At 32.1% G+C, this 23,636-nt stretch overlaps 2 protein-coding genes across 4 annotated transcripts; both read left to right on the top strand.

Moving 5' to 3' along the window:
- Nucleotides 1–1,130: 1,130 nt before the first annotated feature.
- Nucleotides 1,131–10,059, top strand: LOC113855077 (potassium transporter 3). Of its 2 annotated transcripts, none has more exons than XM_027486537.1 (9): nt 1,131–1,384; nt 2,143–2,386; nt 2,486–2,734; nt 2,877–2,927; nt 3,163–3,423; nt 3,810–3,862; nt 4,537–4,651; nt 7,212–7,466; nt 8,425–10,059. In XM_027486537.1, the coding sequence occupies exons 1-9, from the start codon at nt 1,343–1,345 to the stop codon at nt 9,525–9,527; spliced, it is 2,373 nt and encodes a 790-aa protein (XP_027342338.1). In that variant the 5' UTR covers nt 1,131–1,342; the 3' UTR covers nt 9,528–10,059. The 2 variants fall into 2 exon arrangements, with proteins under 2 accessions (XP_027342338.1, XP_027342339.1); XM_027486538.1 differs by lacking the exon at nt 1,131–1,384 and adding an exon at nt 1,618–1,889 and having other exon boundaries at nt 8,425–10,020.
- A 2,137-nt stretch (nt 10,060–12,196) lies between these two features.
- Nucleotides 12,197–18,828, top strand: LOC113855033. 2 transcript variants are annotated; one of them, XM_027486470.1, is made up of 4 exons: nt 12,197–12,635; nt 12,981–13,133; nt 17,575–17,646; nt 17,863–18,828. In XM_027486470.1, exons 1-4 carry the CDS (start codon nt 12,498–12,500, stop codon nt 18,529–18,531), a joined length of 1,032 nt encoding a protein of 343 aa, XP_027342271.1. In that variant the 5' UTR covers nt 12,197–12,497; the 3' UTR covers nt 18,532–18,828. The 2 variants fall into 2 exon arrangements, with proteins under 2 accessions (XP_027342271.1, XP_027342272.1); XM_027486471.1 differs by having other exon boundaries at nt 12,211–12,289; nt 17,863–18,793.
- Nucleotides 18,829–23,636: the final 4,808 nt, after the last annotated feature.

Here is a 23,636-nt window from a genome sequence, read left to right as displayed (position 1 = left end):
TTAGAAAATTTAAGATTATTTTCATCACTATTTTATAATTTGGACCATTGTATAATTTATGATGAAACATTCATTGCTTTAAATAATAAATTTTATTTATTTTATGTTTTATTTAACAAGTTTTGTTCTCTAAAAAAGAAAGATATGAATAGCTAATTGAGTTTAATTCATAAAAGACAAAATCAAATAAAAATTTACATTCAAGTAAATCTAAGACGAACAATAATTTTTTTTTATCTCCTAATTAAATATCCTTTTATTTAAACATTAATTACATTTAATTGAAAATAACTCTACTTAAGATAAACGTAAATTTCATTTTACTTGATAAGACATAATATTCATACAATATGATTATAATTTTTTAATATTTACGTTGCATCATTTATTTTATCCTATATATATATATTTTAGTTTTATAAAAAAAAAAAATCACTAAAAATTTACGCCCATTACGTGCGAGCATTTTCAATATAAACGTACTTTGTCGTTTTAGCAACCGTGGAAAGGCACGCCAAGCTGTCATCCACTGCGACCATGGGAAAGGGTTTTGCATATTCAGCGACAACAGTGTCACAATGCATCTTCATTCAGTTAGGCCTACTATTAGTTAATGTCATTAAAATACGAAATGTTATTAATTGACGTTATTTTTTGTACCAAAAAGAAAGCAAAGCCAACCAATTCTGTCTTCATGTCATAAAAAATGAAGAATTCCGCAAAAACTTAACAGAATTATAATATGAACATCAATACAAAATCATAAACATGCAAAATCAGTAAAGACCCGCAAGATTCGGATCAACCCTTAAATACTATTTGTAATGGCGATAATGTTGTTTTGTTAAGAAAATTATCCAATCTTTCCCGTAATAATCTCTTTAAAACATATTTTAGACATGAAAAGGCAGTTATGAAACGTTATTAAGGGATGATTTATTTTATAGATAAAAGATTAATCTTCACATTTTTTTTAATACAAAGCACATGTTTGAATAAAAATACCTTATTTCAATTAATTTATGCACACTCATAAAAAAATTCAACAATTTAAAATTAAATTTACTCAATTTCAAACTAATGACACACTAAATATCGATTATTAAATTTTGCAAGAGCATTTATCCAACGCCACTTTGCAGTGCGAAAACTGAGTTTATGGTGAAAATAACCAAACACGTTCCCCATCAATCCAGTAGAGGCAATTTTGCGGTCCCACTATACTGTTGGAATCGATTTTTCCTTTCCAAAAACGAGCGCAACGAGGTGAAACTGATTCAACGCTCTCTCTCTTTCTCTCTCTAAACCAAAATCTTTTGCTCTGTTCTATTCTGGCTTCGCTATGAGCTCAGACACGGGTAGAGAACGAAGTGCATCAAATTTGGTACGTTTTACTCTATTCTCCATCGCCACCTCTTCCTTGCCATAATTCAAACCCTAGCTTAATCGCAAAGTTGAATATAAATGTTTTGTAATGCCTTCGGAGCTTTCTGCACTTGTTTTTGGCATTTTCAGATTCGATTTCAGTAACTTCGATCCGAACCTAACGAATGAATGTCTCATATAGTAATTATTGAACATGCACCATTTTTGTCAAAGTTTATCGTGAAAAGAAAATGTGCGACAGGAAAATGAGATCCGTCTTTTCAAACACGATCCTCAATGTAAACTTGGATCACTGACCTAGAAACGAGATAGGGTTTTGCCGTGCAACTTGGAAGTTTGCAAAGCATGGAGACGATCACAGGCATCATAGTATTTATTTTCATCGTAAACCAGGAAATGCGAGTTGTTGTGTAGTGATCATATTCTATGTTGGTAGCAAGTTTAAAAATTAAGCCGAAACTGTTCCTAATGCTGAGCATAAACCTCAAGCTTTTTATACCATGGTAACTGTGGTCGTCTACACCTGTTTTGTCTTTTATCAAATGAAAAATGAGCAACATATAAAAGTTGTATGCCTGTGCACTGAAAAAACAGTTGGAAAAAGAAGCATTGAATAACTCTATTCTATTCTATTGTTCATGGTTTTCCATTATTTGTTTATCTGGCTTTCTTTTTAATCTGAAGTTTGTTTTTATCGAACTTAAAGAATAAAGACCTTATGGACGTGTATAACATCTGATTTATCTCTATTAACAGGTGGAAAGGAAATTTCAATGTAAAGCAGTTTTGTTTTTGGCATACCAGAGTTTAGGCTTTCTGTTTGGTGACTTGAGCCTCTCCCCTCTTTATGTCTATCAAAGTATATTTTCTGGAAGACTGAAACATGTTCAAAATGAGGATGCAATATTTGGCGCTTTTTCTTTGATCTTTTGGACCTTTTCTCTTATTTCTTTCTTGAAGTATGCCGTTCTCATATTAAGTGCAGATGATAATGGTGAAGGTAAGGACTATTTTTGTTTATTATTCTGTGAGTTTTTTTATCCTTCCGTCTTTCTTTTAGTATTGAGTGTGGTGGTGCTAAAACATTCAACTTTTGCAGGGGGAATCGTAGCATTGTATTCACACCTTTGCAGAAATGCAAAATTTTGTTTGCTTCCTAATCATCAAGTCTCTGATGAGGAGCTTTCTACATATCACGAACCTGGTTGCTTGAATAGAAATTTACCACCCTCATCTTTGAAAAAATTCATTGAGAAACATAAGAGTACAAAAACTGCTTTGCTTATTTTAGTTTTACTGGGTGCTTGCATGGTAATTTGTGTTGGTGCACTCATGCCTGCTATTTCAGGTTAGAGGTCTTTTTTTCTCCTTACAATTATTTTAAGTGTGTCTGGTAGAATGGCTTGTCTGATTGATGTTTTACTATGTACTTCTGTTTACCATTGTTTTAACTCTATTTGTATCTCTGCTGACAAGATTCTATCTTGCAGTTCTTTCATCCATTGAAGGGCTGAGAATTGAAGCAAAGATTACTAACAACAGTAAGTGGAAAAAATGGCAATCTTCCACCAAAATGTATCTAACACTCAGTGCTTAAATGATCGAAATGCAATGAATTAATTAATTAATGCATACTATAGGGAAAGGAAAGAAGGTAACTCACACTGTAAAATAATGGAAGTTAACTCCAAAAAATGTAATTGTAAAGTATTATTCATTTTAGGTTGTTTTGCTATCAAAACTTACACATATATCGTTTTGTATATTATTTCACAGGTATGGTGTCTCTAATTTCTTGTGTTCTACTGATTGGACTCTTTGTTCTGCAACACCGTGGCTCCCACAAGGTTGCCTTCATGTTTCCTCCCATAATCATCATATGGTTACTGTCTATGTTCTTGATTGGCATTTACAATGTCATCAAGTGGAATCCAAGAATATATCAGGCTCTTTCTCCATATTATATATACAAGTTCTTTTCGGTTACAGGAAGAGATGGTTGGGCTAATCTTGGAGGAGTATTTCTGTGTGTTACAGGTCTGTGTCTCTTTTAAAATTGAAGTTCTGCTTAAGCCTTATTCTTTCCAATTCCAAATTCATTCTGGTTTTCTTGTTGAATTTATGGAGGGGAGATTTAGAGAAAGAGAGAGCAAAATCTTTTGGAGAGAATATAGAGAATAAAAAGTCCCTTCTATTCCTTGTTTAATGTAGTTAATAGGATAGGTTCTGCATGTTGTCCACATATATAGGTTCTTAATAAACTTAGTGGAGATCATTTAAATATTTAATAGTCTACTATTAATTGAGTGCAGCTTCCTAGACACAAATATCCTTAAGCACTAAATGCATTTTAACATGAGAAACATGAACATACTATTTCCCAAGTGCTTTAATGATTATTATTTCCACATTGTTATCTTCAGGAACTGAAGCTATGTTTGCAGACCTTGGATATTATGGACAACCACCTGTAAGGGTATGTGCAACCAACTAGTATTAAGTAGGCTTTTGACTTCATGGTTAACTGACAATGTTCTGTTCATGAATGAGTACCTTAAAATAGATAAGCAAGAATGATTAGCATTATTTTACTGCATTGTGTTAGGGTGATGATGGTTTCCTTCAATTAGTATGGATACCTAGTTCGAATATACATTTCATACTTTGACATATTAGACGTGCCTATTATGTGAGACAGTTGATGATATTATGCTATGAAAGAACTGAACTTCAGATCGCAAATTACCACAAAGAAGGAATGATACATATTAATTTGTATTACACTAATATATTAGTACCATGAAAGTCAAACCTTTGTTTTAGTGTATATAATGATGCACAGGCACTACTAGCAGAGAAGGAAGGGGTCTATTAGACTGTAGGTCAATGATACTTAGAAAGTGATTCTTGATTTGTTATCAAGAACTCTCTGGCTAAAGTGGAATATATGAAATCAAACTATGAGTTGATCTATCAGTTTGGTAATGTACGACACTTAATTTGCCTTCATCCATGATCCTTGGCATAACCAATTGAGGCCCTAATGGTGATTCCTCATTTTAAACAGTTTGCTACAACTTTTAAATAGCTTTTGTTTTTTTTAAAAGTGATTGTTGTAACTGTTATTATTGTATCCTTGTTACCGTGCAGGTTGCATTTTATTGTATCATATACCCATGTCTAGTTCTTCAATACATGGGGCAGGCTGCTTTTCTTTCAAAGAATTTATCTGCAGTGCCCATAAGCTTTTATGCTTCTATTCCAGGTCAGCTAATGTAAACGCTAAGAATAAAAAAATGTCTGATAGATCTTATTGTAAAACTCTAAAAAAACATTGAACAAAATTATTTGCATTCAGAAGATAAAAAATGTGCAGTGAAGGCTATTTTGAATCTTCTACGTGTGGCTTGGCAAATTTAATTATTTAAATTGTCTCTGGACTTTCTGAGTAGTGATATATTGAACTTGTGATAATTTGGGGTTCTTTGAAATATTATCTTTTTATTTCCTATTTCCCAATTTGATAATTATGATCTGATGCCAACGATAACAAGTATTGGGTACAAGTTCTAGCAATGCTCAGCCAATTAGAACCCAAACCACCTTTTCTTATGTTTTTGAAAGTTAAGTTAGTTTCTCTTACATGTTCTATTTCTATTAATTATTATAATTGTATTATGATTGTTAAAAGAGAGAAAGTGAGAGAACATGTTAATGAATTTGTGTGTTTCTATTACACAACGAAGCATATATTTGTATTGATAATAGCAATAATTACAAAATATTCAATTAACGAATTAACATAGTTACACATATAAACTTGTCTTATTACTATAATTACATATATTTAACACTTTCTTTTTTAGTTGGAACATATAGGTCATATGTATAAAGTTTGTCACATATATATGACTAATATGATATGAGGACCTCTCAATGCTTTAGTGAAGAAATTTGCCAGTTGATCATTTGAATTAATAAAGTTAGTAGTGATATCTTTGGATAAATTTTTCTCCCTAATGAAGTGACAATTTATCTCAATATACTTAATTCTTTTATGGTGCATTGGATTTGAGGCAATATATAGGGCTGCCTGAGTATTATAAATGAATGTCCTTTTCATAATATTCAAATCTCATTTTTTTGAATAGTTATTTCCATAGTTGTTCATCTCAGATAGTGGCATGTAGCGGATGACCCTCAAAATGCTATTGCGTGATAGCGCATAGTAGGATTACCGCTATTTTAAAGTTTTATATATGGATATAAAATAGATACATATGCAGATAATCATGTATATAATGCTAAACAAATATGCAAAAATAGCATAACATAATAGAGGCAAGCGCGCGACTATAGAATCATAGAATAGAGAGAAGAAAGGAAGTGGAGAAGAAAGGAAGTGGCTTTTGATAGAGAAGTCATCCAAGATGAGTGACTTTGCCGGATTAGAGTTTGTTGCAAAGCAGAACAGAGATAGAGATGGAAGGAGGGAGTGTCGAACAGAGAAGGAGATAGAGATGCCATCCACCATTGCTATCACGTGCTATTGACAACTATGGTTATTTCAACTAAATAAGTTTATATGTAGCTAAAGGCTGTGACTTAATATTCTGCTTTTACACTTGAACAAGTAACTACACTTTGTTTACTATTTTTAAAAAAAATAAAATTAACACCAATAAAAATGCAAAACCAAAAGTGGATCTCCTATTGGGAGGGGTGCTTGCTCAATCTGCATAAGAGTAACTCATAATATGAGTGTAACCCTTATTTTTATACAAGAGTCCTTATAGCTTTGATGTATTTTAAAATGCAAAATAGATATATGGACGAGTTATAGTGAGATAGTTTAGCTTCCCAACAAGCCTCTTATACTACTCTGAATTGGAAAAAGACTCCTCTTAACTTGGCAGAAGTTTGACATTAGGATCAATAGGAAGTATCTATAAGCTTGACATCCATCAATCTCGCTTCCTCTAAAATATTCAATGTGTACTTCCTTTGAAAACTAACAATGTTATTCTTAGATCATGCCACCTCTATTCTCAAGAATTATCAAAGTCTGCCAAAATCTTTTGCATAAAAATAGTGACATAAATGATGCTTTAACAATGATTCCTGTTTCAAAAAGTGATATCTATCATTTTTTGTTTAAGGTTCTATATTGTTGTAGTGATCTATAAATTAGACTGTTTGTGTGACAAATTTTTGTAAAATCTAGTAAGTATAGTCAGTGTTCTTTTCTAACTGAATGTAATTGATCTTTGGAAAGGATGCCAGCTTATTGCAACAATCTAAGTACTATCACTTCTATTATATAGGATGTAAGTTCATGATGAAATGTATTTTGTGATGAATTTGGGGGGGGGATTATTATATTTAATTGAACTTCTTGTATTGTACTGATTCTTAATTAATGTCAGTTGTTGGTGAACAAAAAGGTAGAGCTGATCATTAGTCCTAATTTTCAATGTATCAAAGAAAGCCAATGGGTTCATCTTAACACTAGTTAGGACATAAATTTTAGTTGCCATTGTTATTGTACCCATAATCCTTCCTGTACTCTTTCTAACCCTTTTTTCCCCATAAAAATAACCACTCAGAGAATCCCCTGTATTTGATTTTCTTAACTTTTCTTGCTGATGCCTTCAATGGATTACCAGTTAGAATTTGGGTCACTAGTATGCAAGAAACTTATTTTATTAGTAAATGATGCAAGATTGACAAGCTAGTAAAAATGTCCTGCCACATGTTTTTGATGAGATTGCAGCACTCATTTTTGAGTCTCAATAATTTATTTCAGAAATTTTGTCATTTTGTAGATTTTCTATTTTGGCCAGTATTTGTGGTGGCTGCTTTGACAGTAATAGTTGCAAGTCAGGCTGTCATCTCTACAACATTCTCAATTGTCCAACAATGCCATGCATTTGAATGTTTCCCTCGTGTTAAGGCAGTACATTCCAGAAGGTGGATCCGCGGGCAGACATATATACCAGAGATAAACTGGATTCTTATGATAATCAGCCTGGCTGTTACAGTTGGTTTAGGAGACATGAACCATACAGGATATGCTTATGGTAAGTTGTGTAAAACCATTGTTGCTTAAAATCTCTAATTAATGGTTCATGGGTCTCCATATATTTTTTTAACTGTATATTGTTTATTTCTATATTACATAAAATTTTAAGACAGAATTACATTCTCTTATGCATTATTTGATATTGAAACATGATTCAATTATGATTCGTTGACAGCGTAAATTGTAAACTGTTGGGGCCTTAAGAATTTCTTTCAGCCAAAAGGAATATATTGGGATATTTTATCAAAATTATTAATTCCATTTATAGACCTTTTACATCAATATTCAAAAAAATTTCTGGATTAGTATGAATTTTTGACAAACGCACTTTTTTTTGTGATTCTAATGTTTTTCAGAACTTTTCGGAATATTTATAGCATCTTTTTATTTATAAACTTGTTTTTTCAGATTTACTAAATTTGAATTTATTCAATTTATTTGAAAAAAGTGTTCCTAAACAAATTGTTGCCAACAATATAGTAAATGTCATATATGATTGGTCATATAATCGTGGTTATATAGATGCTTTTTATGAAATATCTTTAATTGCAAGTGTAAGAAAATTAAGTAAATTAAAATTAAGCATGAGTGGAACCCAGCCATATATTTGAAAACGGGTAAAACCTTTACTAGAAGTGAAAATTAGGATAACTTTGGTCCACTACCTGCATAAGAGCTTTTTAAATTATTATCCAATCAAGTGTTACTGCTTTATTAAAAGAGTTGGCTGTGATATTAGCAGCCTAAGAGTTTCAATGATCTGGTGTCACAATATTGGATGCTAGGGTAAAAGTTACCTAACACTGAATAAAAAGTAAAACTTATTTTAAATGGTTAATTATGTGTTATAGATGGTTCAGTGATTGTGGTAGAAAATATGCCGATGTTCTGGGTCATTTTATCATTCACTACCGTTTTTTAGCTGATGATTGTTAACATCTTCATTTTGATTGCAGGGATTGCATATCTGATTGTGGTGTTTGTGATCACATTGTTGACATCACTAGCTATCAACCTTGTATGGCATCAAAGTCTTGTAGTTGCTCTGGCATTTGCTTTATTCTTTGGTTTGATAGAGCTTCTCTTCCTTTCATCGTATTGCATGAAAATCCCTAAAGGTGGCTGGGTTCCACTCTTGCTTTCTGCAGTTTTCATGGTTGTTATGTATGTGTGGCATTATGGTTCTAGGAAAAAGTATTTATTTGACATGCATAACAAAGTTTCAATGAGGTGGATCCTTACATTGGGTCCTAGTCTTGGGATTGTTAGGGTTCCAGGAATGGGGCTTATCTACACTGAATTGGCTACTGGAGTTCCTGCCAGTTTTACTCATTTCTTGACAAATCTGCCAGCTTTCTACCAAGTGGTTGTTTTTGTTTGTGTTAAGACTGTACCTGTGCCTTGTGTTCCCCATGAGGAACGTTACCTCATTGGCAGAATTGGGCCCAAATCTTACCGATTGTACCGGTGCATTGTTCGAAATGGCTATAAAGATGTGTATAGCCATGAAAATGATTTTGAAAATGACCTGGTGATGAGCATAGCAGAATTCATTCAACTGGAGGCAGAGGGTTGTTCTGGAAATGTAGATGGTTCAGTGGATGGTCGGATGGCAGTGGTTAGGACATCCGGGAAGTTTGGGACAAGGTTGCTAATGTCAGAATCAGCTGGTGTTGAAGAAAGCAGCAGTGTTAATCTTCCTGGAGCTTTGACTGTTACTAGCAGTAAATCTCCTACATTGAAGAAGCTGCAGGCCATGTATGAGCAGGAGTCCCCTGAACTCAACTCTAGACGGCGGATTCGATTTGAGTTGCTCAATATAATATATAAAGATCCCCGTGTCAAGGAAGAGCTCATGGAACTAGTAGAAGCCAAGCGTGCTGGAGCAGCATATGTAATAGGTCATTCCCATGTGAAGGCCAAGTGGAACTCGTCATTTGCAAAGAGGTTTGCTGTCAATCTCTACTCTTTTCTCCGAAAAAATTGTCGGTCCCCTGCTGTAGGACTAAACATTCCTCAGATTTGTCTGATTAAGGTAGGAATGAATTACCATGTTTAGCATTAAGTCGGTGACTCCATTTTGACTGGGGATGTAATATATGCAAGCCAGAATAGAGACCCCCTTGGGCTTCCGCGACTGGCAAGATTATGCTACTTCAGCAGATTCATCTTATAGATGGATGTCACTCGAGAATCTCCTCTTGGCATGTTTGAAGAAAGAACTGCAACTAATTGCCAAGATGTTTTGATTTAGTGATGGTGCTGGCAAGGTATGTAAATTACTAAATTGTTTAAGGAGTTTTGTTGGGGTTCCCCTACCCTTTTATTGAGTTTGAGCTTCCCACACTAGGGAATCACGTCTGTCTCAACGGCTTCGCCTGTTCTGTTAAATACTCTGCATGTAGCATCTATTGCTGCCTTTGTACTTACTGAAATATCTTTTTTGTCGTTGTTGCAATCTTCCCCAAGGAAATTATCTGTATTTTGAAAGGAGCCATATTTTTGTACTTTGGATTTGAATTTTGGTTCGAAAATTTATTAATTAATTTTGGCTACTGTGAAATTTATCTTTCTAGTTTGCTTTGCTTGCTTTACTTCAACTACCCCAGTATTTTTATCATTTCCTCTCGATTCTGAGCTCTGAACCAGCTATCGTGGAGAGAACTCATACAATAGTACAAGTACTTTATGGCATTGTTCTCTGCTTAAAACTAGCCAAATGTTATATTTCGTCTTGGTAATTATTGTCAAAACCTGCTGAGGTCATCAATTTTATCTCAAAACGAGTATTCAGAGGAGAATTTTCATTAGTGAATATTTTCGTGAATATTTTCATGAATGAACATTTTATTTCTAAAATTAAAATTAAAAGTAATTAACTGGTTGTTCACAATATAATTCTACGAATAATGTTAGCAATACATTTTATAACATTCTTTGTAACCCACATTCTATTGGTAGTAAAATTTATTCAAAATTATAAAAATATGTATTGCACCTTTTTTATTATTAAATTAATGTTTGTTTTTTATATTTTTTAATTTTTAATAAATTTTAATTAATAATAAAAAGTATAATGTTAGCATTTTTAATATTATTTATTTATTTTAATATTAAAAAATTGACAACTTTACACAAGATATATAAATGACAATAATAAAATTTTGTTCCTAAATAAAGTCATAGTTTTTGTTTTTGTTTTTTTTTAAATAGAAGTTTATGGTAAAGAAAGTCTTTCCTATTTAAAAAATTAAAAATTGTGTACCAACCAAATAATAGTGCAAGGTCAACCAGGTGAGGCAATATTTGTTAATGAAAGAGTATACATAAAATTTATGTTACTTTTTATTCAATAAGTTTAATTTTTCTGTCAATTAATATAAGAAGAGTGATAATAAATAATTGAAATAATATAAACAAGTTATTCTTTTTTGTGCACAGGAAGCCCAAATGCCAAAGCTATAAACAAATTATTTTAAAAAAAACTATATTATATATTTTCCTTAATTGATTTATTTTATTTTACTATTTTTATTTAAAAATTGTTAAATAGCTTTAGAGTATTTAAAAAAAAAAATATTTAAATGGTGCAAAATGTACGAATACTAGCGATGCAGCGAGGAGGCACAAACTATGTGGCCAAATGGGTCATGCCGTTAGTAAGATATTACGTGGCACAATGTGGTGTAATGCATTTGTACTGTGCTCTACACAGTCAGTCCAAAATGCATAATAACTCGAAGTGGGATGAGAACACACTTTGTTGAGCATGTTCAAAATGTGCCACGCACCGACACTGACTCCTTATTTAATAGCACGTTGTCATTAGATCGTAAATTCTAATACTTGAGAGTTCGTCAATGTTAAGACCTTGCTATGTTATAATATATTGGCGTAACTGCTATGCCGCAGACATTAGATTAGAAACTTTAAAAAAATAAAAGTTGTTAAATAGTATAATTTTCTGGTAAATAATTTTAAAATTATATTATTTCCATTTGATAATTTATTTAATTTATATTATTTTGATTAAAATTCCCTTAAGCCTATCTTAAATTATTTTATCTCTTGAAACTATTCAAAGGCAGGTTATTCACATCAAGATTAAATATTCATAGAAATACTTCTTTTAGATTGACAAATTTTTATAAAAAAAACCTAAAATTTTAAAATGAATCACACCATAGAACCTAAAAAATTCTCAAAATTATAATAAACTCAGAATTTGGACAGAAAATCATATTCTACGTCATTTTTCAAATCTTTGGCTAACTACTGACTTAATACCAACAAATATTTTTTAAATTAATGATACTTTTATACACTCTATGATAAAAATATTTTAAATATACAAGACTTTATGAACTTTCTAAAACAATTAACTGAAAATTTCAAATTAAAATAAAAAAGAGATAACTTGATTTTTTAAAAATATTATTCATATGTATATTTAATTTATTTCAATAAATAAGATATTTTCAATATAGTTATTATTAATCTGAATAGAATTACTTATATTTTATTACTTCTATTACTCCTTTCGATTTTTTAAATTTATAGTTTTTAATTTCACCTAAATATTAAAAAAAATTCCCGCAATGCAAGAAACTGTACTAGTTTAGTGCATAAATACGTTTGCGGTAGTAGAATCACATTCACAAACCTACCCGTGAGCTTGATGCCTTGGTACACTTTGTTAGCATTTAATTGCAATTGGGCATTGTTGCCAGATGCTACATCAAATGTGGTGAGCAATTTGTCCAAAAACCTCCCAAGTTTCCTGGGTCACAATTGAATATCACAACGACAACGCTTCAAATCGTAATTTAGGGATAGGGATTTACATATACAATTGAAACTTTGCCTCTCTCTCTCTCTCTGTCGATGGAACGAACTAGAAGTGGGAAGAGAAGCTTCAATTCACATTCACACAGCTACCCTAACCTCCCAAATATTAAACTTTTCTGTTGATGTAAAAACTAGTAATTTGCAAGGTGGTGATTAGGTTAATAGCCCTTTTAGTTTATAAATGTTGAGTACCTCTTCCTCTTCTTCTTCTTACTCTGTCTTCACCCGCTCCTTCCTTCCAATTAGGGGTTTTCCCCGACCCGCCACTCTTCGTCCTTTTCCTCGGATCTTGGAATCTCATGCCAAGTCTCCCAAGAACGTAAGCATTATCTGATACTAATTCAAAACCTTCTTTCTTTCCTTTCTGTCGTTTGTGTTATTTGCCATTGGAAATCTTTGTTAAGAATTGCTATATTTTATTATTTATTTTTCAATTGTTCAAAGAAAGAAAAGTTTTGAAAAAGTTCATACCTTTATTTCAAATGAACCTGAGAATCTGTTATTCATTGTTTTGTGGAGGGTTTAAATTTTTTAAGCAAAGTAAATGGCTTTAAAGGCTTTTTATTACTTTATGTTACATGCATGTGTGTGGTGTATATATTCCTGAAGTGATTGGCTGCAGCATTTTTGCTCTACAGTTTTAATTTTATGGTTTTCCTTGCAGAGATTGAGTATTCTGTGCTTTAGGCACGAGCATCATTCTCCAGAAACACCAAAACCTGAAGTCATAAACCACTATCTTCATGAGGAATTGGTGCAATCTGAGTTCAGTGAGTCCGGTGTCACCAAAAGAGATTGGAAATCAATCCTTCACAAGGTCACACGTCTACTATTTACTTTTATAACAAATGGTTTTCCGTTTCTATGTTGATGAATCACATGTGGCAATTTTAAGATAGGTGTTCCTATCTATGAATGTGTGTGCTATTGAACAAATTTAAAATCTGCATACGATTCCCGCCTTCGAGTTTCAAAGTGATGACATGTAAAGTAAAATTCACTTACACTAAATTATTTATGGTGGTATATCTTGGATTTGGTTTCTTCACTGTTGAGTAGTGAATTCTTAGGATGGTTTGATGCAAGAAATACTCATACATGTTCTAAAATTTTGAGCTCTGTAATTATTTGGTATTGTCTGGAGTAAAGCTAATTTCTTAATATTCTCTTCCGTAGGCCTAGTTTCAGAGTGTAGTTTGCATTTGCTTAGCAAAGTTCTAACTGTTATGGGCTGCAAACTACAAATTAGTTGTGCTTAAAATATGTGAATATGCTGGTTATCCTTACTCCATTGTAGATGTGATACTTGAAAATGATAGAGAAAATGTTAAATCTTTAGAAACAACTATCAGTATATATATACTTATATATGTGAACAAATGCAATTGTATCCCTTGATTCTAAGGGTTACAATTACAACTAATCAAAAGGCAATAATCTACATATAGTAAACGTCCAACTTTTGGAAGCTAGTGATATTAAATTCATTTCAACAATATTCAACATTACCCCTCAAGCTTGAATATATAAATCATATGCATCAATCTTGTTAGTTGTCATTTATAAACTATACTCGAGGCCTCCTTAAGAGATTTGATGAAAATGTTCACAAGGTGATCATTTGAGTTGTCTAAGGCAGTCACTATTTCTCCACTTTGTATCTTCTCACTCTTGAAATGACAATCGATTTCTATCTGTTTGGTCCTTTTCCTGAAAAATCAGGTTGCACCATTTTGTTTGGTTCAAAGTTCAAACAACTTAATTTCCTAGATTAATTGTTTTAGCCATGTATGTTCACATCTTGTCAATGTCATAACTTGATTCTTAACTTCTGCCCTAGACCTTGCCACAGAATTTTGCTTCTTAGTTCTTTCTCTTACAGGATATTATTAGGCTTCCAGCAAAAAGAACTCAATAACTCAATGTTGAGTGTCTATCAAACGTAGAACTGGCCCAATCTGCATCTAAGGAGGAATGTTGAAAAAAATGAAGTGGTCAACCTCAAAGCAAACCATACTAAAATCAAATATAACAGCATTGAATATGAATGTACCAAACTAAGTGCTAAGAGATTGCTTCAAGCCATATAAAGATCCCTGCAAATGACATACCAAGTGAGATTCCCCTTGAGCAACAAACTTGCTTCAACGGTGTAAACCCATTAATGGCTGACAGTAGATTTTCCAGTGGGCAAGGAAACTACTTCATGAGTACCATTAGCATGTGATGCGGACATCTCTTTTATCATGCCTTGGCACTATTTTGGATGAGAGAAAGCTTCTGTTATTGTTTTTGGGATGAACATAGGACAAACAAGAGTAAAGGTGCAACAAGGAGGAGACAAGTGTAATAAGTCCAAAAATTATAAATACAATTTGGATTATGAGAGGAACTAGTACCTTTATAGATAGCTATATGAGGAGATATGTTAATCTCTAGAATTAGATCTAATGAGGAGGCATTCAGTGGTGTTGATTGTGAATCAGCCGGATTGTATTTGTGTCAAATATCCTGTGATGTTGGTGGTGATAGACTTGAAAGGACTTATCTATAAGAATATGACTGGTAGTTGAAATAGTGCCAAAGCTAAGGGACAGGTAAGACTTAGGTGAATCGGCTGCAAAGAAATAGAGAGAATTTACTAGGAAAGTAACATCTGCAGAGACAAGACAACGGTCAAGTTTAAGGAATAGCAATATCCCTTTGGTGGTCTAATGCATCCCAAGAAATATTTATATACATGAACAAACGCACTACAACCATATCCCCTGATTACAGGGATTATAACTACACTGAATCAAAAAGCAAATAATTATATGCAGTAAGTATCTATCTCTAGGAAGCTAAAGACATTCAACAAGATTTAACATATTCAACAGTGATGATAAGTTGATAAAATGAATTGTTTTAGTAATTTAATGATATCTAATGCATTTCATTCTGGTGTCATTCATCTTTTGATCCTCAATCTCACCTTAGGATTTTGAAAGCTGAAATAAAATAGGGCCAGTCCACATTTTACTTCCTGTCTATTAAAAGAAATATTTTTCTGTTAGGTATTTGCATTATAGAAAGTCTGTGAACAGACTTTGTCAATCAGGTGTGGTCAATCTGAGGAAGTGGCTGGCTATCAAATTATGTGATGGACGATATATTGAGTGAATATCTGCTTTTGTTTGTCCATTGGCAAATTGATTAAAGAAAAGAGATGTGGATTCCTTTGTCGTTCCTAATGTTTGACTGTTCAGATTTAATGTATTTCTTCTTTTATTTTCTGTTCTTGCAATGTAGGATGGAAGTGGGATTTCAGACTTGATAGGTTAGGATTAGGTTTTCTTAGTTGGATTAACTGTTGGTTATAAATGGATTGTTGTTTGTGAGCGTAAGAGCAATTTCCAGAGAATAAGAGTGGTGGTTTTAGGGTCAGATTGGTGACTGTTTGAGCGCTGTGAATGATACCTGCATTACCTGGATTTTGAATTTGATTTTTGGGAAATTGAAGGAAAAATGAATTAGTATTTTGATGTGGTGACTGTCATGATGTCTGATAGGGCTGAAGATGAGCAGAAAAGAACCTAGGCATTGCAACTAGTGTTTGTTTGCATCACACAACATAAAAAAATGTAATTTTTTGTTTATAATACATAAGAATGATCATTCTATTAAAAGAAAGAGTTACAATTGTTCATGAAAACCTCACCTAAGGAAAGGTGAACAATGGAACAAAATGAATAGCAGCTAACAACAAACCTGAATCTAAAAGTGATGACAACCACAAACTGTGTCGCCGAATTAAACGATCTTGAATTGGATTTCACACAATAAAAACGAAATTATTACGGCACAAATAAGAATTGAAATAAGAAGAAAATTAATAAAAAGTAAAAATAGAATAGAGATGGAAAATGGCGCCACAATCGCAAGATTGATAAGCCAAGGAACGATCGCCACAAGAGTTTTGGCCTCTTGATAAGATCAAAGAAAATTGGCTCACTCAAGAACCTAGAGTCACACGCTCTCACAAGAGTGTTCAATCTCAAATTATATTCAAAACTAATTAAAAGTGTGTTTTCAAGAGCTTATATATGCCTAATGCCTGTAAACTAATACTAATGCAAACCCTAATGGGCTTCTTGTACCAACAAGCCCAAATTCAAATAGACTAAATAAAATAACAAGATCTTATCCTAAATAAAAACTCAAAATAAGTAATGACTAATATTAAAATAAATAAACTAAATATAATAATTAAATCCTAATAAAACTTGTTAGAGTTCAAATCCTCTAAGCATATGTAATTGATTATCTTGGGCTTTTCTAACTCTAAATTGAGCTCCCTTTCAAATAAGACAGCAACAATCTTTTCTAAGTCTTCATTTATTCTTTTTGCCCTTGCCTTTGTCATTGGTCCTTGAAGCTCTTCCAATGCTTTCAAGTCTTTGTTTTCAATGGGCCTTCCTTGATTCTCATCAATGATGATGAGTCCCACATCGGTTGGGGAGAGTGACTTATCAGTCTTTAAATAGCTGTGGCGTCCTTCCTTCTAGCATGAGGCCTTTTCCTAGTGTGTCATATCTAGGAGAAACAAAACCGTGAGGGTTAACCCCCAAAGCGGACAATATCATGCTAACCGGTGGACTGGGTGTATGTTATCAATTGGTATCAGAGCCTGGGCCGGAGCCGGTGGACCTTATCGGCGTATCCGTGGCGGCTTAAGTGCCTTATCAGTGCGTCCGTGGCGGACTCTCTTGAAGAGGGAGGGGATGATGAGTCCCACATCGGTTGGGAGGAGTGACTTATCAGTCTTTAAATAGTTGTGGCGTCCTTCCTTCTAGCATGAGGCCTTTTCCTAGTGTGTCATATCTAGGAGAAACAAAACCGTGAGGGTTAACCCCCAAAGCGGACAATATCATGCTAACCGGTGGACTGGGTGTATGTTATCAAAAAGACTTGGGAATATGCAAATTCCTATATTATCTTTAGTATTCAAAGTGTAAAATAAATGCTGATAAATGATTATGCAAATATTTTGAGATGATTTGATAAACTTGTGCTTTCTTGATTTCAGTGCATCTGCGTCATCTTGTTGCTCAGTTAAAATATACAAAGCTTTAGATTTTCTTTGCATTTAGAAACATCATCATTGCATTGCAATGGTCAACAGAGTATTGTACATATTGGTGATGAAATAAAAATTTGAATTTTAAATGTTATCTTGTATCAATCTGTTTACCTAAATATGTTATTTTTTTTTTCAGGCTGCAAATGAAGCTTTCAAGGTATTTGGTAATCGATGGGTTGTGCCATGGACTGCAATGACTATATTACAAGTAAGTGTTTACCAAACTTCAAACAAGATGTGATTGAATAAAATTTCTGTTCTATTTATCAATTCCTCACAGTTAAAAATTTATGGTACATGTGATAGGAGTGGAAATGAAAGGAATGGGGACAGAATGTTAGTTGACCCAATTGAGTAGAGTTAAATTCTAAACTATAAATGGATAGCATGAGGTTTTAAATTGTGCAACCTTGGATGATGACAGGTTATGCTTCTTTGGACGACAGCATTTTGGTTTATAGGATCTTGGATGATTCCTTTTGCAGCCCATATAACTGGCTTTAGCAAGGAATCTTTGACATTTAGAGGACAGGCACTATTCAGCCTTATTACTGATGTAACTGAAGGACTTGCTGGAATTGCAATTCTTCTTCGTTGTCTTTCTCGATTTCGCCCCCTTCCCCCTGACTGGTTCAAGTTTAGCCTGAAAGGGAATTGGCACTTCGATGTCATCATGGGATGTCTCATGTTTCCTCTTGTCAATCGGCTCTCACAGTTCAACCTGGACCTACTACCCCTTTTGCCCTCTACACCTGTCACCCTTTCAAGTGTTGAACAATCTATAAGGGCAAGGGATCCCGTGGCAATGTTATTATATGCAATAGTAGTATCAGTCTGTGCTCCTGTGTGGGAGGAGATAGTTTTCCGTGGTTTCCTACTGCCCTCCCTTACCAAATACATGCCAGTGTGGTGTGCAATACTGGTAAGTTCAATTGCCTTTGCGCTTGCACATTTTAATATACAGAGGATGCTACCCCTTATATTCCTTGGGATGGTGATGGGTATCATATTTACACGGTCAAGGAACTTACTGCCATCAATGCTGTTGCATAGTCTTTGGAATGGCTTCGTCTTCTTAGACTTGATGAAATAGTTTTTGAAAGTAGTGATTCTCCCTCAATGAAGCGGGGAGCCCATTATGTAGGTAGCAATGCAGGCACTACCATGTGGGCTTATACTTTGGATCAGCATCTTCAGAAGTAAATGCATCCTGGAACAGTACCTCGTATGTTAAGGTACACTGATCAAGTGCATGTGCAAGGAGTAACATGAGCAGATGGGCTCTTACAACTGTATATTATAAAAACCAGTGTCCTACTTTGTCCATATTTGTGATGAATACGAGGTATTATTTGACAGGTACAATTAAAACGATCCATTTTGAGTTTTCCCCCCTGATGATTCACTTGGGTAGGATGATGCTAGAGGACGGTTGTAGTATATATTCTGAATTAGCCCATCCCTTAAATTTGGCATATATACACATAAGGTAATTGAAGGGTTTGGTTTTAGAAAATGTTTGTTTTTTACTTTTTATTTCAAAATTGTTAGCTTTTATTCTGTGTTTTGTCTTTAAAGATTTGTACAAAAATAATTTTTTTAAAATTTAGAAATAAAATAAAATTAATGCAACATTTTTATAATAAAAATAAGTTAAATTATACATTTAGCACTTTAAAAAGTTGTTTTTTAGTTCTTATACAAATATTTTGTTACATTTTGATTCTGGTGGTTTACTTTTCAGTCATTGTCATTATAATAATGTTAATGATGGAAGAGATTAAATTATAACAAATTGTATAAATTAATATTAATATAAAAATCAAATATGTATTTTAACTAATTATAATTTTAAAGTTGTATAATTTGAACTTAAATATCTTATTAAGCTTATATTATTATATAATATATCAGTTTTTATAATATCTTTAAAAAATACTTTTTTATATAAGAAAAAAATATTTATTATATTTGAAATGTAAAATTTATACTGTTACTTAAAATTTTAAATGATCAATTTTATTATATGAATGAATTTATAATTTTTTTATAAGCAATTAAAATTTCATTAATTTTTTTTTACTTTTTCTATTAATTAGATAAAAAAATTATATTTTTAGATATATCTAATTTTTATTTTTTATTATATCAACTCAAAAAGATTAGTGTGTTTTGATATTTTTTTAATTGTAATAATTTTTTTTATCATATGTGAATTATTTTTAGAGAATTTATAATTTAATCTTTGTATGAGCACTATTACATTTTAGTCCATACTGTTATATTATCGTTAATGTGAAAAACAAAAATATAAACAATAAAAATCAAAACATCACAAAATGCTCGAGTAAAAATTAAAATGTAACTTTTTCAAAATATACAAATTATTTTGTAGATGAGTCCAAGTATAAAATAAAACTAAATGGGTAATTTAACAAAAAAAATATTTTTCCAAAATTAAGTAGTCCCGTAGTACGTTGGCTGCATAATAGGTCATTTTAATATATTTTTGCTTTGGAAGGTGTTTACTAATTTGTAGTTATTTGTGGTACGTAGGGTTGACAGGCATATCGATCTCTCAAGTGGTAGTCAATATTTGGCAGACATTTAGATTATTTGTTAGTTGATTAAGAGCTGCAGCAGAGTCTGATGTGAGTGTTAATGAAAGTCTATCAGAGACAAAATAGGCAAAACATGGTAACTAAATGCAAGTGGATAAAATGGAAATGCATTCTTCTAGTAATGTAAATTATGAGTTTGACTCCGTTAATAATAATAATAAGTCATCTAAAGAGAAATCATACGGTGCTTTTTTTCAAAAACCTTTAATGGAATAAAAGAAAAAGAAAATTAAAAAATATAATAAAGTAAAAAATGTATGATCTAAAAAACATGGTAACCTAAACATAATAACATATACCCCATTTTTCAAGGAATTTTCGCTTTGAAGCCACTTGATCGGTTTGCACTGGAAAGAATTATTTGCAACTTCCCAGTTTGAAAAACTTAAAAAAAAAAAATGGAAGCCAATCATGTCATCTAAATCTTCAAAACCAATAAATTTATACATCTTTCAGCTGCAAGATAATTGCCATTGGATCCAATTACTACATCTGTAATATGTTTTACTATTGTAATTGGCAGGCAACGAATGCATCCCTTGCAGTTGCAGTGTTGCTGCCACTTTCCATGTCACGTGCAATACAAAGGTGGTGTATCTGCACAGAAAGCATGCACCAACCAAATTAGTAGATTAGTTTTCTGGGCAAGTTGTATTTTTGTTTGTGCCACTCCTATTTTATTCTTGTCTGATACACATAGGAAGCTGTGCCCGTATGTATTGGTGGAGCACTTTGCCTACAATTTACAATGCACATTTCTTTTGTGCTATTACATGATGGCCTCATGCATTCGCCTCCCACTTGCCAATTTGACGTCAAGTACTGCTATGATAAAGTATGTATTGTTACCTCTTCTGTGTATTCATATAAGATCAAACAGTTCAAATTTTTATAATAGTTATAATGGCATATAATTCTATAAGGCACTTTATATCATACTTTAGTTCCTAAAATGTTAATGAATTGAGATAAGTAAAATCTTTAGAAGTTGTACAACATAAGATTTGAACATCAAATAATTGATATTGTATTTAATATTATGTATACTTTTTTTAAATATATATCTCATTTTTTTTATCTTTTTATATTACATATATTGAAAATATAATAAAATAAGAACATAAATTATCCCATTTTTATTATAGAAGAACATTTTCGTTATGATTTATGGCTGTAAAGTAGGTCTGTCCCAGTATCTCTTTACTCCTGTAAGTTTGATCAAACAAAACTTGCAGGCATGAGGGAAAAGCTGTTTTCAATTTTTTAATATTTTTTTTTTACAGTTTCAATTCACAAGTCGATGTGTTTATGTATATCAATGTTTTGTAAAGGGTGCACGACTCTGATCCCGATCTGCTGTTTGAGTTCATGGAGCGTACCCATATGAGATGAGGCCATCTGAGTTTACATTTCTCAAATAATAATGTCCTTATCTCCACAGAATTTCGGCGAATCAGCCTGCTGCTCTGTTTTCCATATTATTTAAAAAATTAAAATATTAACGTATATTCAATAAAATATAATAATTTTTATACTATTTTAATATAATTTATTGATTATATTTATAATTTATCTATTTTTTGAATAAATTTTTTATACTTCTGAAACATCTACTTCCTTGCGATTACAGTTCTTAATTGATAGCTTTTTCTTTATTTTTAATTTTAAAACAATTAAATTAGAGAGAAAACTAGTTATAGGATAGTGAGCATTTTTATATGAAGAAAAGGAGTATATATTCAATGAGAACTGAAAAAATTATATACTTTAGTGTTTGGAAAATTAATTCTTGCGCATTTTAACTCATGATGTGCCCAACTAATTCCTTCACAACTGTCTTTCTCTAAGATCCATACAATCGAAGCAAAACAAGGAATTTAAGTGGATAGCATTATGTTTGACAAAAAAAAAAGGATAACATTAAGGGCTAATTGTTTTTGTTTTAGGTGGCTTGTATGGAAGGATTTTTTTGGGTACAAATGTACTCACTGATTTAATAATAATGGATAACATTGGATTTAACCTTTTTCACAAATTCTCAGACATTTCATTCATTAAGTTTGAAAAAACCAGTTAATGATTCAATGGTATATATGATCACACAAAAAATACAACAGCAAATTTTAACATTTGTTTGTGATTACCGATGTCTAAAATCTGTATAAATAGCCAAATTATATGTTTGCATGGAATTGAGAGAGGGTCGAAGGATAAAATATTCACAGTTGTAGAGGATTACCAGAGGGAGTCAAGGAGAAGCAAATTTCAGAACTATGGTTGTGATTGGAGGTCATTGTTAAAAGGTATTTAACGAGGTACGTCTCAAAATCTTGAGGGGCAAATTAAACCCTTTCAAATTTCAGAGTAAAATGCGCACAAAAAGAGGTAATTATATTTTAGAGAATGCTCAACTAACAATTATATTATCTCCGGATCAATACCACCAACAACTTCGTTATGGGCATGTTGCCAACATAAAAGGCTTTTTTTTTTAATCTCACGACCAACTTTTTTAAACCAAGAACAAGAAATGGAAGCACCTATCACATCAAAGGAGGAAAAGAGTGGTATCAGTATGGTGATGAGAATTTACTATCATTGGTTGAAAGGACTTAGATGTTTGACGTAGGATATAGGATTTAGATTTTTTTCCAAAGGTGATTGCGAGTAGCATGACAAGCTCTTCTCTGAGGTATTTTTTTATTTATATTTGTCAGAACTAGGAACTTTCATTTTGATGGTTTTATTATGGGTAAAAGGAATGCTAAATAATACGAAATTTATTCACGAAAAAAAAATACAAAACCTTAAGGACAGCAGGATGTTATGATTTTCATGGAGCTATTATTTTACTTTTATTGTTTGGTTAATTATGTGCAATCACATATTGTTCATAGCATATTCACAGTGATTTTTCGTGGCAAACTCACAGCTCTCTGTGGATAACTTTGTTGTACACTACATCTTTTGGAAGTAGAAATAGAAAGAGAAAATTCAGAGAGATAAAAATGAAAGTGAAAGATATTATAAACAAATAATGTGATAAATAATAAAATAAAAGAAAGATAAAAATATTGTGTAAACAGTGAAAGAAATTTTTTGTCGTGCATTTGTCTTGAGAAGAGAGTGAATTTCCCAGAAGCACAAAAAGATTGTACAAAATTTCTCCACTTACTTTTTCATATATGAAATATTTAATAAAATATAAAAAATTCAGTCATTAAATCATGATTGTATGAAAAAAATATTTTATTATTAATAATAATAATTATAAATTATCCTTTTGATTTTATGTTATTGACGGTTTTGTTTTGAAAATAATTATCATTTCCTTTTCTATAATTATTTGTGAAAACAAAAAATATATATATCAAACAGAAGAAACATTTTAAAGAGTTAAAAAAAACTTCACGATGAAGAAAGAAAAGCGGAAGCATATCCAAAGAAAGCAGAAATAAATTAAAAAAAAAACTGTCAAACCGACAAATAAACCGTCAAAAGAGTGACACGTAACATAACACAAACATGAGTCACCAATCTTCCCCTTTAAAAACTCAACACCAAACACCAATGAAGC

The sequence above is a fragment of the Abrus precatorius genome, unplaced genomic scaffold (genome assembly GCF_003935025.1).
Source record: "Abrus precatorius isolate BTA unplaced genomic scaffold, Abrus_2018 Scaffold11, whole genome shotgun sequence".
NCBI lineage: Eukaryota > Viridiplantae > Streptophyta > Magnoliopsida > Fabales > Fabaceae > Abrus > Abrus precatorius.
This window is presented reverse-complemented; position numbering and strand designations above follow the sequence as displayed.

What these genes read in the sequence shown, in the direction of transcription:
- LOC113855077 (XM_027486537.1), top strand. Translation starts at nt 1,343, where the DNA reads ATGAGCTCAGACACGGGTAGAGAACGAAGTGCATCAAATTTG. An exon ending in TGCAGATGATAATGGTGAAG is followed by an intron (nt 2,387 to 2,485) that starts GTAAGGACTATT and finishes CAACTTTTGCAG; the next exon opens with GGGGAATCGTAGCATTGTAT. An exon ending in AGTATTTCTGTGTGTTACAG is followed by an intron (nt 3,424 to 3,809) that starts GTCTGTGTCTCT and finishes TGTTATCTTCAG; the next exon opens with GAACTGAAGCTATGTTTGCA.
- LOC113855033 (XM_027486470.1), top strand. Translation starts at nt 12,498, where the DNA reads ATGTTGAGTACCTCTTCCTCTTCTTCTTCTTACTCTGTCTTCACCCGC. An exon ending in ATGCCAAGTCTCCCAAGAAC is followed by an intron (nt 12,636 to 12,980) that starts GTAAGCATTATC and finishes TTTTCCTTGCAG; the next exon opens with AGATTGAGTATTCTGTGCTT. An exon ending in GGAAATCAATCCTTCACAAG is followed by an intron (nt 13,134 to 17,574) that starts GTCACACGTCTA and finishes TTTTTTTTTCAG; the next exon opens with GCTGCAAATGAAGCTTTCAA.